This window comes from Prionailurus bengalensis, chromosome A3 (genome assembly GCF_016509475.1).
Source record: "Prionailurus bengalensis isolate Pbe53 chromosome A3, Fcat_Pben_1.1_paternal_pri, whole genome shotgun sequence".
Classification (NCBI taxonomy): Eukaryota; Metazoa; Chordata; class Mammalia; order Carnivora; family Felidae; genus Prionailurus; species Prionailurus bengalensis.
This window is the reverse complement of record NC_057354.1, coordinates 45,290,826-45,305,890: the sequence shown is the minus strand read 5'-3', so window position 1 is coordinate 45,305,890 and position 15,065 is coordinate 45,290,826. Positions and strand designations below refer to the sequence as shown.

Genomic DNA, 15,065 nt, shown 5'->3' with positions numbered 1-15,065 from the left:
TTGCCCATTTTAATGAGATTTGGCACTGTGTTAGCATAACCAGGGGAACGTTCTGGGAATGTGGAATGCATCGAAATATTTTGCATTGACATTAAAGATAAGTCACCCACAGATGGGTTTCTTAGACATAAATTACTCTTGTAGGGCCAAGCAGACTTCTCTAAAAATTTTAGGTCATTCCTAGTCATGGTTACTGACAGACCAGGAAAATCCGGTGAAGTCCAGGACTCTGTCTACCATCACAGAAAATCACTCCACTAAATGATGACTTAAGGCAGTTTCCATCCCTGCCACCCCATAAGGCATCTTGAGGTAATGATGATTTCATACACTTTCCAACACTGTGGGATGTGTCTAGTTGCTTCCTTTATTTTCAGTATGTAAGTAAATTGTTAGGAAATGTGGATCTTTTTTTTTTTTGTTTTTGTTTTTGAAATGTGGATCTTGAATTTAAGACTTTGATGGGGAAACTAGTTCTGGTGTAGTCCCCCTCCTCCCTTCCCTTTTTCCTGAATACAATTATCCTTTTGAGTTCCTTTATGATTTTGACAAAGGTTGGAAAATGGCTGTGGAATTCATGCCAAATGGAAGACACAGGAGTAATGAGACTTGGTGTGCAAGAAATCAAGTCCCCAGCTCTTATGATGAACACACAATTTTAAATTTGATGGTATCCAAGGCAGAATTTGTTGTGACAAATTTCTTTATTCCATGGTGTATAAGCCAACAAAGCATGTGGACTGGAATCCGTAAATTAGTTTATTATGTAGGGGTCCCCTGTCTTCTTTTTGTCAGGTTACCTCTCAAAGAGCTCATGAATTACTAAAGTATCTTCTTACTTAAATATTCTAATTAGTGAGTGCTATAAAAGTCTGATAAAATTCATCTGCATGGCATTTATTGTAGGAATGGCAATTCAGTTTCTCAAGTGAAATATTGTTCAATGGGCTCCTTTCTCCATCAATTGGCTATATTTAGGTGACTGCCTGACCATTTTGGCAACAATTTTACTTAATCAAATTAATTCCAACCCCAAAAGATTGCCATGGAACCATCCTACATTTTTTTTCTTGGAGAATAAAATGGAAAAAATCTGTTTAGATCTTCTGTACTAATTAAAAAGGAGGCCCACCTGGCAAAATAGTTAATTAAAGTCAGGGGTCCTGTTCAAATACTGTCATAGCACCAGCCAAAGAATCTATTTAAGTTGCATTCTTATTAAAACTCGTTATCTAAAAAAACGCCTTTTTAAGGGGTTTTTATTAAAAACCTCCTCTGACTTTATTCAGAGAGAGAACCAGTGGTTCAGAAACAAATGACGCTGCATGTAGGAAATTAGTGTCCTTGAAGAATCTGGTTCTGTTTGAAACCAAGTCCAATATTTTCCAGCTCTTGAACATAATATTCGGCTCCAGTTATTTATCTATGATGACCAAAGTGCTCAGCCTTTGAACACAACATCTGGCTTCATCCTATTTATCTAATGCCCCACATCACTGGTGACAGATTGTATTTTCCAAAGATGGACACAACAATATCCCCCACATGACATAATCATGTGCAGTATAGCCTTGACACTCTTCCCATGGAGAAATGACCTCTATGTCCTCTCTCCTTGAATCCCGGTGGGCTGTGACTGCTCCAACAGATGGTGTGGGGAAATGACACTGTGCGACTTTCAAGGATGAGTCATAAAAGGCACTGCAGCTTCCAGCTTGCTAGTGAAGACACTTATACTCAGAGCCCTGAACCATCAGGTAAGAAGTCTGACTACTCTGAGGCTGCCATGCTGTGAGGAAGCCCAGGTGACCAGGGCTGGGTATGATGCTCTGGTCAGTGCTCCCTGTGACTGAGTCAGCCCAACCCAGGGGTGTACAACAAGCCTTCAGAGGATCCAACCACTGAGTCACAACGAATCCTTCTAGTCTTCCCAGCTGAGGCCCCAGACACCATGGGGCAGAGAGAAGGCATTCCCGCTGTGTCCTGTCCAAATTCCTGACCCACAGAACCTGTGAGCAGAATCAAATGGCTGTTTCATGTTGCTAAGTTTTCTCATGCAGCAATAGACACTGTAACACTATTCCCTATGACCCCATCTTTGTTTGTAAGAAAATCTAGAATCAGACTGCATATACGGGACATACCTAAAAGAATCTAGGAGAGGCCCAATGGAAGTAGATTTTAATATATGGCATCTGTCCTTCCCCTGCAAAAACCAAGTTTCATTATTTATCTGGAACTATGATCAACAACGACATCCACCCCTGACTGGTTACCTGTTTTGTTCCTTAAAGGCATTGTTACTTTATATGTGATCCCTACTTTATATGTGAAATACAGAGAAGTTGGGTGACTTGTTCAAAGTCCATGGGAAGTACATGGGAGAGTTGGGATTCCAATTTCCAGAAAGAAGAAAGGAGAGGAATGAATAGCCTGTGCCATTTTGAGTCCATCTCCCTTTGAGGAATTTTCCAACAGCTTCTACTTACAACTCATTGGCCAAAACCTGCCACATGGCTAATCCTATTCTCAAGGAAATCTGGGAAATATATTTATTTTAAAAAGTTGATCAGACTGTTAGCTCTCAAAAATATTCAGGATAAGAAAATAGGCAACTTGCAGTATCTGCCTCACTGACAAAAAAGCAAACATGACACACCTGAAAGGAAACCCCCAAATGATAATCCAGTTTGCGACCATCTGCTAGAGGATCTAATCTGAGGAGCTTGCTAACTGACCAACCACACAGCGTCCTTTCCAGTTACTTTGAATCCAGGGGGTGTCCCACCCCACAGTTTCTGCTTCTCCTGGATGGCCCTTCCGGTGTAATTCAGGCAGGGCAGAAGAACAATGGGGTCTGGATGGACCCTAAGCAATGTATTTGCCACAAAGGTGGTTAATTATCTATTGGTGCATCACAGGTTACCTCAAAATTCAGCAACAAACTGTCCTTCAGTAGGTGAATGAATAATTTGTGTTCACCCAGACAATGGAATATTCTTTAGCACTGAAAAGAAATTCACTACCAAGCCATGAAAAGACATGAAGGAAACCAATCCACATTACTAAGTGAAAGGAGCCAATCTGAAATTATACAGTATGATTCCAACTATATGACATTCTGGAAACTATGGAGACAGTGAAAAGATCAGTGGTTGCTGGGGGTTGTGGGGAGGGACAGATGAATAGGCAGAGCATAGAGGAAGGAATTTTAGAGCCACAAACCTACTCTGTTTGATACTGTAATTGTGGATACATGTCATTATACATTTGCCCAAACACACAGAATGTACAACACCAAGAATGAACTCTAAAGTAAATTGTGGACTTTGGGAGCCAATGAAGTGCCAGTGTAAGTTCCTCCACTATAACAAATATACCACTCTGGTGGGGAGTGCTGATCATGGAAGAGGCTATATATAAATGGGGGTAGGGGGTACATGGGAAATCTTGCTATTTTCTTCTCAGTTTTGCTGTGAAACTAAACCTGCTCTAAAAAACAGTCCAGGGGCGCCTGGGTGGCGCAGTCAGTTAAGCGTCCGACTTCAGCCAGGTCACGATCTCGCGGTCCGGGAGTTCGAGCCCCGCGTCAGGCTCTGGGCTGATGGTTCAGAGCCTGGAGCCTGTTTCCGATTCTGTGTCTCCCTCTCTCTCTGCCCCTCCCCCGTTCATGCTCTGTCTCTCTCTGTCCCAAAAATAAATAAAAAACGTTGAAAAAAAATTAAAAAAAAAACCAGTCCATTAAAAAAACACGTAATGCCTTAAAACAATAATAAACTTATTACTTCAGTGTTTGGGAGTCAGAAATTAGGCATAGCTTAGCTAGGGGACTCTGGATTAAGGTATCTCATAAGTTTGTAGCCAAGATGTCTGCTGGGGCTGCATCACCTGAAGCCTTGGCTGGGGCTAGAGGATCCACATCCAAGGCAGCTAGCTCCCTCACATGACTGGCAAACTGCTAATGACTGGTACAGGAATCCTCAATTCCTTATCATATTAGCCTCTCCAAAGGACTTCCTGGGTGACCATACAACATGGTAGGAGGTGATCCAGGAAGGCGCAAGTTGGAGCTGTAATATGTTTCATGACCTAGCCTTGGAAGTCAGGCACACTGTTATGTCCACAATATTCTGCTGGCAACTCAGCCACATTCTGTGTGGGAGGGGACCACACAAGGGCATGAATACTAAGGAGCAAGAATCATGGGGCCATCTTGGGGGCCAGCTATGATGGTGGTTTTCTGATGAACCAGTACAATATACTAAAGACTCTGAATAAAGAATTTCAACCTCCTGTAAATAAATTTTTATATTTGAAAGTAAAATGAAATTCAAGAGTAATACTTACAAAATTAGGCTGGGCCATTTGTACCTCTAAGGGAGTTGGAATGGCAGGTTTGGCAATATGCAGATAATGGTAAGACCCAGGTAGAATGCCTCCTATAGGAAACAGCAAGTTTTGCACATTTTAGTTTAGTTGTTGATGCAGTGGTGATAGTTTATATATTTGTATCATAGGATAAACAGAGATGCCTACCATGGTATATGCTACTCACCTATCCCACTAAAGTACTACTATTAGTAAGAAATTCCCTGAGATTGAAATTATTTAAAAACTCAATGTGAATGTGCCATTATACCCATAATATAGTCACCAATGCTCCAGGAAGATGTGCCAAACTCATCTGTGTATCCTGTGATTTCCCATAACCCTTGGCACTCTAACCTATGCCTGCCAAAGCCAGACCAAGACCTAGAGAGGCCTTAAATGGTAATGCAGTGGTATTCCCATTCCTTGTCCTCTTTCAACATGTACTCAAAATATTAAAGTGGATGTTATTAAGGAAAATCAACAAGGTTCTTGCTCAACACTTAGAAAATTATCATTAAGAAATCCTTACTATTTCTAGCTTGTCCCATAAATACGAGCTTGATCTAGCTCTAGTCTCTGACACTCATCCCTTCTCTTCCTTTCCCATGGCCACACCTTTCCTAAGTTTTCATCCAAAATAAGAAGCAGAGCAGGATCTATCAGAGTCCATTTAATTAGGTAGAAAACAACAAGGACTGGAATGTAGGGCTTTGTCTCTTTATCTCATATTCTATTTACTGGATTAGGGTCCATGGATACCCTAGGGGTCCATGGATGACTTTAGAGGTGGGTCCATCAACCTCCTGGAAATGAACACACAGTTCTGTAAATATGTGCATTTTTGTGGTATAAGGTCCATAACATTCAAAGACACTATTCTCAAAGATATCTCTCATCTCCCAAACATAAATACTGTATTGCTCATATGATGATCTTCTTAGGGGTCAATATGGCTTAGGGGATGAAAAGTGAACTATTTTACAGTTGTAAATGGTTTCGTTTATCCATCCAGATAAGAGGCCAAGGCCTCTATCCAAGGATACTTGGAAGGGTCTTCTTATCTCTGAGCTTATAGTGAGAATGAAGGTTTGGCAAGATGTCAGGGTATTGCACCACTAACCAGTTGTGAGTGACCTTTGGGCAAGTTAATGATTATTCTCGGTCTCAATTTCCTTACTAGTAAAATAGGAGCCACAGTTATGATGTGGTCCATAATACATGCTCAAAATAAAAAGGACCACAATAATAATTCCAGTTCCATAATAAATGCTTAAAAATGAGACTGAGCCCTCCCCCATCTCTGTGCAAACCCACTGAGGGACAGAGGAGCCTCCTCACCAAGCCTAAGAGAAACATACAGGGCAGCCCTGAGCACTGACCCAGATCCAATGGGTTGTTTAATTGGAGGGAAGAAGGTGGCCTACTACAAACCTTGGATCTTGGCTCCCTTGTACATGGGGATGAGTCGGTCAAGATCAGCCGGTGGCTCAGTCACAGGCTCCAGGGTTGGGTCAAAAAGATTGAGCATGGCTGCTGCCAGCTGGAAGCCAATTTCTTTGGAATTAAAGCTGCTGTGAGTCCACTCATTTGAGTAATATTTATTGGAGAATTTGGTGAGGGAGCCAGCAGCTCTGATGGCTATATCATTGGTGTGGAAATTAGTATCAATCACAAGTCGGCCGTCATAGACAAGACATGCATCATTGAGTGCTTTAAACGTTTCATAATCCACGTTCTTCTCACAGAAGCTAAAGAACATCTACAAAGCAAACACTCACATTATTACTTAGTCATCACTCTTCATTTTACATTCTCAATAGTGTGAATAGTCTCCAGAGCACCTTATCTTTGGGGGCATACAAAACAACAACAACACTAAATCTACCAAAATGTCATAATGGTGTGGTGTGTGTGTGAGCAGAGAGAGAGAGAAAGAGAGACAGACAGGAGCATCTGTTTTTGGTATGAAGGACAAATTAAGATACCTAATGTTACTCCTTTTTGTAATCACTCAATCTAGACATCCAATGGAGAGAAGGATGCCAAGTGATGGAGTATCTATTAGAAAAGTAATTTTTTTCCATGTAAAATGGTTTATATCCATAGAGACACCACTTACCCCTCATTCACCTACATTTTAGATAGCTCTATCTCAGCCTCCTCCTATTTGCCTCTTCTTGTGTCTGACACTTAGGTCTCTCCAGGTTCCTTCTTGGGGTCACCCCAATCCAGTCTTGAGTCTTCAGATTGCCTTGTTCCTGCCCTGTTACACCAGAAAGCCCATCCCTGAAGGATGCCCCAGAGAATGAGAGCCCCATCAGTATCAGTATCTACCAGGTTTGGGCTCCTGCCTTATTTCTTCCTGCCCTGGCATGGAAGACAGTAAGTATTTTCAGGATACCTATCCTATGACAGGCACTGTGCTGTAGAAGGGCCCAAAACACCTCTGCATTCTCCTTAGATGTGACCTGTATGCTTCCTCCATTCTCTGCCCAAATTTCAATGCTTTCTTGTGATTATCTGGATATCTTCTTCAACAGTGATGTTGAAAGTCATTATGGCAGTCCAAGTTAGTTGTTTTTAAGTCTTCAGTTGTCATTGAAATAGTAAGTTTAGTCATTTTTATCTTAACCTAAATATAATTTGCCACCTTATTAAAAGCATGCTACAAAATGAACATATGACATGGGTCCTCATCATTGTGATGGACATCATACTCCCTGCTTCCTTCACATGCCTGCTTTATGTACCTCACTTGCCCCATTAGGTAAAGAAATTAGCTCTCTGGGGCCAGGAATACTTCCTTTCCATATCCCTTCCCTACACCCATGAATGGTGCATGAATGATGAATGATCCTCAGTAGCCACTAGTCACATGTGACTATACACATTTAAATCTAAATTAATTAAAATTAAAAGAAAATAAAAATTCAGATCCTCAATTGTAACTATTTCAAATATCCAAAAGCTATAGGTGTCTAGTAGCTGCCATATTGGACAACACAGATACAGATCATTTCCATTAGTTCTATTGGACGGTGTCAGACTTGGATCCATCACCTCTGTGATGTCCTTTGTTCTCCCTTAGGGAGCCACCAGGCCTTTGCCCTTTTCCTTGTTTCTTCACTCAGCTATCTAATCTATCCCAGTTACTCCTATCCCAGTCAGCTTCAAGTCTCTTTAGAATTCATTCTGTCTTATAATTCTTAGTGACCACAGGAAAATACATTTCTCTGAGTCTCTGACTCTGGATCTTTCTTTCTCTATTCTCTTCTCTCTCTCCTCCATTCTGTTCCCATCATTATAAAAATAGATCTCCCACTCATATAAAAATATGGAAAGCTGTTTGATCTGAATTGAAATCATACATGAAAAAGTACCATCAACCTCTTGAGCCCTTGAAAATATTCAGAAGCCCCCTTCAGCATTCCCCAAAAAGTTCTTCTACCTACCCAGATTTTTCTTAATTAAACCTACTTTTAATTGAGTAGCATATTAAATATGTTATTTCTTATTTTCCCAGGTTTTAAAGATTACTAGTACTGCAGTATTATTATTATTTTATATTTTTTTGGTGTAGGAATTCACAATTTTGTTACACTCGGGATTTCACAGGAGTTTGTGAACCAGACTGAAAACTGAATAAGCAAATCTAACACAGTTCATGGGAACATGTGTTCTAAGTTACAAATCTTTCAAGTACAACTCATGCATTTTTGTAATACCAACTTAGCATTACATACTGGATGAAAATATGAAGTAGAAATATCTGGCCACATTGAAGTTGTTGAATAAATATTTAAGACTACTTATATTTATAATTCTGATTATGGAGAGCAAAACTCCTTGGTTAGCAGATCGGGAGTCAGTGATCTGATAAACCTCATTCATTATGCATTCATACAATATCTTGGTGAAGAAGATAAACATGGAGTTTATAATCTAATTTGAGAAATGGACATCAACAAAGTCATCACACTGACAGGCAGAGGATTTCAGATTATAATGAATGCTGTGTAGAAAAGGGAGAAACCCAGCTGGAGACTGGACCATCTGGTAGGCACCCAGGAGGCACTACCACCCGGCGGAAGGAAGCCAGGTGTTGATGTGAGTCCAAAATCCAACTCGAGAGTTCTGCTTCTAGTGTAACGGTGTGATCCCTTCAGGTTAATCCTTTCACTGATACAACTATAAACTCTGGTCAAAGTACAAAAACTATTACCCAAGGATTCTGATGAGCATTTACAAGTAGATAGATGGTACAGGACAGTAAAAACTTGGAACAATGACCAGCATGAGGGTAATTTTCTTATTTTGGTGGCTTTTGGAAGAGGATGGACTATAGTCATTTTATACACTAACAGAAGAATAAAGATGGTAGAGAAAAGAGTCAGTGAACTTGAAGTCACATCAGTAGCAATTACTCAGTGTGAAGAATAGAGAGAGAAGAAACAAAGAGATTAAAACAAATGAATAGGGCCTTAAAGGCCCATGCAGCAAGAGAAAGTCTAACAGATGTGTGACTGGAGACCCAGGAGGAGAGGAGAAAAGAAGGAGGCAAGAACTAATGGCCAAGATCTTGCCAAAATTTAGTGAAAGTTACAAGTGTATAGATTCAAGAAACTCAGTGAATGAACCCCAAACAAGATAAATTCAAGAAAAAACATGTTTTGATACAAAATAAACACAGAACCCCCACAGCATCAAACTTCTGGGAACTGAAGATAAAGAAAAAATCTTGAAAGCATCCAGGGGAAAATGACACACTACGTACAGGGAAACAATGGTTTGAATGATGACAGATTTTTAAAACCAAAACTCATGGATGTCATAAGACAATGGAAAAAACATCTTTGAAGAGCTGAAAGGAAAAAAAAAAAAAAACAATGTTCTAGGCCATGATCCTATATCCAGTGGATCCTATATCCACACAATTCAGGGTTGACTATTTTTCCAGTCTCTTTCATGTTAGCTTTTAGTAACTATACTGTGAGATTGGTGTTTTTAAATAGAGGAAAACTAGAGAATCCATTGCCAGCAGACCTGCAACTGTGTGTGCAATAGGAAGTTGTTCAGGATGAGAGGGAATTGAATTGGATGGAAATCGGATCTTCAGAAATGAAGGCAGCAACAAAATTGGAAAATATCGGGGTAAATAGAAAAGTCTATTTTTCTTCTTAAGTTCTTTCTGTTTAAAACAAAAATTATAATTTTGTTGGTTTTTCAACGTGCGTAGATATAATACCCATGACAAGTGTAACAGAAAAGCGTGTCCAGAAAGTGGCAAGAAGGTACCTGTACAGTTGCAAGGTTTTTATATTTTATGTGATGGTACAATATGAACTCTAACTAGAATGTAAAAGATTACTGATGTACAGTACAAGCAGCAACCAGCTGGAAAACAAAATTTTAAAAAGCCATTTATAATAGCTCAGATCCTGCACAAAGGAAGATATACCAATGGCCAATAATCACATGAGAAGATGCCCAACATCATTAACCATCAGGAAATCCCAAATTAAAAACACAATGATACATCATGTCATACCCAACAGAATGGCTAAAATTAGAAGGACTGACAATACCAAGTGCTAGCAGAGACTACGGAATAACTGAAACTCTCATACATTGCTGGCAGAAATATGAAATGATATGGCTACTTTAGAAGGCAGTATGTAGCTTCTTAAAAAGGTAAACATTCACTGACCATATGACCTAGCCATTCTTCGGGTGGATAGCTAAGAGAAGTGAAAATATGTCTACCCAAAGATGTGTATAAGAATGTGCACAGCAATTGAACAAATAAACCAAATGTGATAGAGAAATACAATGGAATACCACTCAGTGATAAAAAGGAATGAACTACTGATACATGGAATAATATGGATGAATCTCAATACCATTATGCTGAGTGAAAGAAGCCAAATACAAACTAGTACATAATGTATGATTCCAGTTATAAAAATTTTAGTTTTAGCAGGTGCTCTGAGTATGATACCATCTGTTTTTGTTTAGTTTTCCCATCCTGCTGTAACAAAGTACTGCAAACTGGGTAGCTTAAAACAACAGAAATTTATTCTCTTACAGTTCTGGGGATGACATGTCTGAAGTCATGGTGTTGTCATGACTGTGCTTCCTTCTGAAGCTCTAGGGAAGACTCCTTCCTTGTCTCTTCCTAGCTCCTGGCAGTTACTAGTGATCCTTTCTGTTCCATGACTGGTTGCTGCCATCACTTCAATCTTGGCCTCTACCATCATATGGCCTCTTTCCCCAAGTGTCTCCTCTGAGTCAAATCCTTTTCTCCATAGACGGGCACCAGTCATTACATTTAGTGCCCTCTCAGATCCACCGTGACCTTCTCTTCAGTTGATAACATCTATAAAGATCCTATTTCCAAATAAGGTCACATTCAAAGGTACTAGGGATTAAGACCATATCTTTCTGGGGGGATGTAGTTCAACCCACAATATTGTGACCACAGTCAAAATAATGAATGTATTCATCCCCACCAAAATTTCCTAATGCCTGATAGCGATGCTACTCAAAGCTGACAGTAGAGGAGAGAAATGCTCTGACTTCTTCCTTTTTGCTATTTCTAATCTTCTGCCAGTACCTATTGTTGGCCAAGCACAGATGAAGGTCAGTGAGCAACCAGCACTGGGAAATATTATCTGCACAGGCCATTCCTTGTGGTGCAGAGCACAGTGGAGGAAGTGGGAGGCTTTAACTCAGACTGCTTTAGGATGAAGTTTTAGCAGTAAGGTGTATTGGAACAAAGCAGGTGAGAGTATTTGCAAAATGTCTCTGCCACAATTTCAATTTTGATCTCAATAGGGAAATAAAGGCCAGAGGGGGCTGCTAGAGAACCTGTATTCTGTTGCTTATTTGGGGAGGTTTTCTTATATCCCTGCTTCCTAAGCAGGGTATGTGTTTACCTCCAGTGGCTCCCCAAGATAAATGTGGCATATCTTCCAAGATCATCATTTTGGGGAGAAATTTTGAGTGAAAACATTTTGATTCTTCTTAACCTAAATAGGTATTGCAACATACATGTGACATACATTAAAATAAAATTAAATTTTCCTGTCTTTTTCGCTGCTGTGTCCCTCACACTTAGGACAGAGCCTAAGACTTAGCAGGTATTCAATGAAAATTTGTGGAATGAATGAATAAATGAATGTATTAAGGAGCAGAATGCAAAATTTCCGTAGATTATCAGGATAAAATGAGGGATTCCAGAGAAATCTCTTCTGTGCTTTGAGATCCTGTCCAGACTGTGGGTGTGTGTGTGTGGGGGGGGGGGAGGGTGGTGGATAAAGGTCACCATCATTTACCTGTAAGGGTACTTGGGTCAGAAGCCCTGACTTAGGCTGACTACCCCCTACTCTCAGGTAAGGAATTGCTATGACCCCTCACAGACTTCCCCCAAGAATGTGGCATTCTTTACCACAACTGATCACATACTCCATATTCACACTGTCCTCAGCCTCCACTTTGTAAGGAGGGGTCTCTTGCTTCTCTATTAGATTGACTGGGTCCTTCCCTATCTCCCTGCCTGCTAGCTTCTGCTAATCTCCTGAACTGACAAATCCGAGGACACGGGTTGTAAGTCAAGCTATTACACAGCCTAAGAGAAAAGTTCTCCTTCTCTCAAAAGATAGATAATTAGATAGATAATAGATAGATAGATAGATAGATAGATAGGAGAAAGAGGTCTTCTAAGTCTCTAGTTCACGGGAGAGAAACCCATTACTGCTGTTTCTAGAGTCTTAAAAAGTTAACAGCAGGATAGACTTTGGGGCCCTCTGACCTTGGTTGGGAGCCCAGCATACCACTGACTTGGAGGCAGAGTGTTCTCATCTGTAAAATGGGGATGCTTCTCCTTACAGACCTGTTGTGACCAGGTGACGGACGATACTGCAAGCATGCAGCATGGTGCCTGGGACATGGTGAGCTCCTGGTCCATGTTAGCACTCTCTGAACCTTTGACACTCCTTCCATGAAGAGGCAGGGCTTAATTTCCCTCCCTTTGGATATGGGCAGATGATACAGTATCTCATTCTCTCTCTTTCTCTTTCCCTTTCTCTCTCATTCGGTTTTAGAACCAAGCCACTCTTCCAAGGAAGTGTTCTGGACAAAATTGCAGCTGAAGATGATCTAGCATCTAAAGTCAGAGGAAGGGTTGAACGTGACTCCAGCTCCACCCCCAGTCTGACGTCAGCCACGTGAGAGACTTCAAGTGAGAGCTGCCCAGCTGGACAGGCTCAAATCCCAGGACCCAGAGAGAGAAAAATAATATATGCCACCGAGTTTGGGGTGGCTTGACCCTCAGCAATAGAGCATCTGGCCATTAAAAAAAACCCCAAAACCTGCTATGAATTCCCGACCCGTCATCTCTCAGACCCCAAGTCCGTGGCAGGTGAAGGCTCTCTGGAGGTGGTGAGTGAAGTTCACAGGGATCTACTTACGGAGCACGGGAGTCTGAAAGGCTTGGTGGGCGTGGTGAAGCAGGCGCTGTGGATGGGGTCTGGGAACTGGCCATCGTTCCACTGAGCCAGGAGGGCGTCGCGGTAAATGGCAACCCCCGCTGCTCTGAGCGCGTCCTCCACCGCTCTTTCCACCGAGTAGTTGTTGATGCAGGTGATGGTGGAGGTGGGCGGGGGCTGCACCAGGTGGATGTAGCCGCCCCTCACACCAAGGTTTAAGAGCGTCTCCACTGTGGTGTAAGTGTCAATTGTATCCCCATAGACAATAACATTCCCTAGAAAAGGAGGCAAATGCTAAGATGCACAGTTTAAAAAAACAACCCAAACCTTGTTAGTCTAATGCTAATAATACCGAATTGTTCCCTATAACCTTCCCCTTTTTTCAGCTGCAGGAAGTCAGTGGTGTTTCCTAGCAACGGCGACCAAGATAATTTAGTAAAGAATTGGCACAAAACATCCCACAAAGTAGTCAAGTACTTTTAACACAGAAGTAGGACATTCATCTATGGTCCTGTAATTTGAAAGTTGAAGTTATGCTAAATGAAACCATCTGGAATAAAACCTTTTATCTTGTTGTTTTTTTTTTTTTTTCTTTCCCCTAGTCGCTACACTTACTAAGGAAAAAAAGTAATAATAAAGCTTGCGATATTTACAAGTTCTTCCTAAGTGATGAGCAGGACGCTGGTAAAAAAAAAAAAATCATGGACGAGTTAGGACAAACATTTTAATATTTAAGTGTTGAACTGGGTTGATTTCAAGGAAACTGTTTCCTTTTCTGAGAACTAAAGACTAAAACATTCTGCTTTTCAATGGATAATTTTATGAAGATTCAAATTCTGATTTTTAGATGGGTTGAGACCTAGCAAAAGGGAATGCAAGTTGTTCTTTCAGTCGGTAAGAATGAAAGCACAATATAATCTTGAAAGAGTTCCCCCGGGGAAAAGCATTTAGACAGTAACAGTCTAAGCTATTTACATTTCTTAAAAATACTACAGAAATAATTACATGTGACATGTTTTAAGATCAAACTAACAAATGAGTGAAATCCAGTATATGCTATTTTTGACACTGAATTGGCATTTTTACCTTTTTTTTTTTTTTTTTTACAAAGAAAGGAACTGCCATAGACTCACTTTTCAGGCAACATGTAACAATTTTATGACAAAATGATAGATTCATTGAATCTCTCTTTTTTTCCTGTTTATGAAATGACATTAAGAGAAATTTTACAAGGCAAAATAAATGGTAAGTGTATTTTATTCAATTTCGTTGCATAAATTAAGGAAAAATCTATTTCCATCCTAAACTGAAAGAAGGTGTAATGGCTGGTTTTATTTGCTTAGGAAGAAAAAAGGAACTAGAACACCTTTCAGATTGCTTCTCTGATGGTAACAGCATCTAGAAAGTTCTCCTATACTTCCTGTTGCTCAAATATGGAATGGAAAGAAGGCACTGAGGCCAGCGGGCAGGGTCCTTCCTGCCTTCACTAGGATGCTCTAATTTTGTGGCTAGGATCATCTCTCTATTCAGATGCTCTAATGCAACATTCCTCTATGGGCTGCATTTTCCTTGTCTGAAAGAGCCAACATTTTGCTTAAATTATTTTGCTTCCACCTGCTGTGAAACATGAATCCTAGCTGTCTGGCACAACAAAGACTCAGCCTGGCAGGAAAGCCAAAACTTGAACCTAAAACTGTCACAGGTTTGAGGTCTTCCACCCTTTTAAAATATGCATGTCAACACAACATTCATTTTCAGGGAAACAAATTTAAGTGTTTAGCCCTCCCCCCCCCCCCCCCACAATTCAGGGCTGAATATTTTTCCAGTCTCTTTCATGTTAGCTTGTAGAAACTATACTGTGAGATGGGCTTTCGGGGAAGCCAGGGCAATGCAATGCTGCTGGGTACTATCTAGCAAGGGTTGCCCACAGACTATAGGCAGCTGAAGAGGATGAGGCTTTTCATTTCAAAAGGTAATATATTTTATAAAATCTCTAGTATTTAAATTAGATGTTTACTGATAGATATTCTAATTGCAAAATAGATTTGCCTACAGTTCAATTTGGAACAAAATCCACCCCCCCAATATGAGACTTTGGTTATCATAATAGTTGCAATAATGCAACATAACAGATCACCCCAAAACTTAGTGTCAAACAACAATCAGCCTATTGTTGTAGGTCAGCTCACACACATCTGCGGGTGGGCT

General features: G+C 40.5%; 1 protein-coding gene across 2 annotated transcripts in view; it reads right to left on the bottom strand.

The window, feature by feature from the left end:
- The window catches only part of CFAP61 (cilia and flagella associated protein 61), a 285,028-nt gene that overhangs the window by 57,761 nt on the left and 212,202 nt on the right, over positions 1–15,065 (bottom strand). For both annotated transcript variants that reach the window (XM_043602984.1, XM_043602985.1), the window contains 3 exons: positions 12,840–13,132; positions 5,803–6,130; positions 4,348–4,439 (listed from right to left, as the gene is read on the bottom strand). In XM_043602984.1, coding sequence (XP_043458919.1) covers positions 4,348–4,439; positions 5,803–6,130; positions 12,840–13,132 — 713 coding nt within the window. The remainder of the gene's footprint in view (positions 1–4,347; positions 4,440–5,802; positions 6,131–12,839; positions 13,133–15,065) is intronic.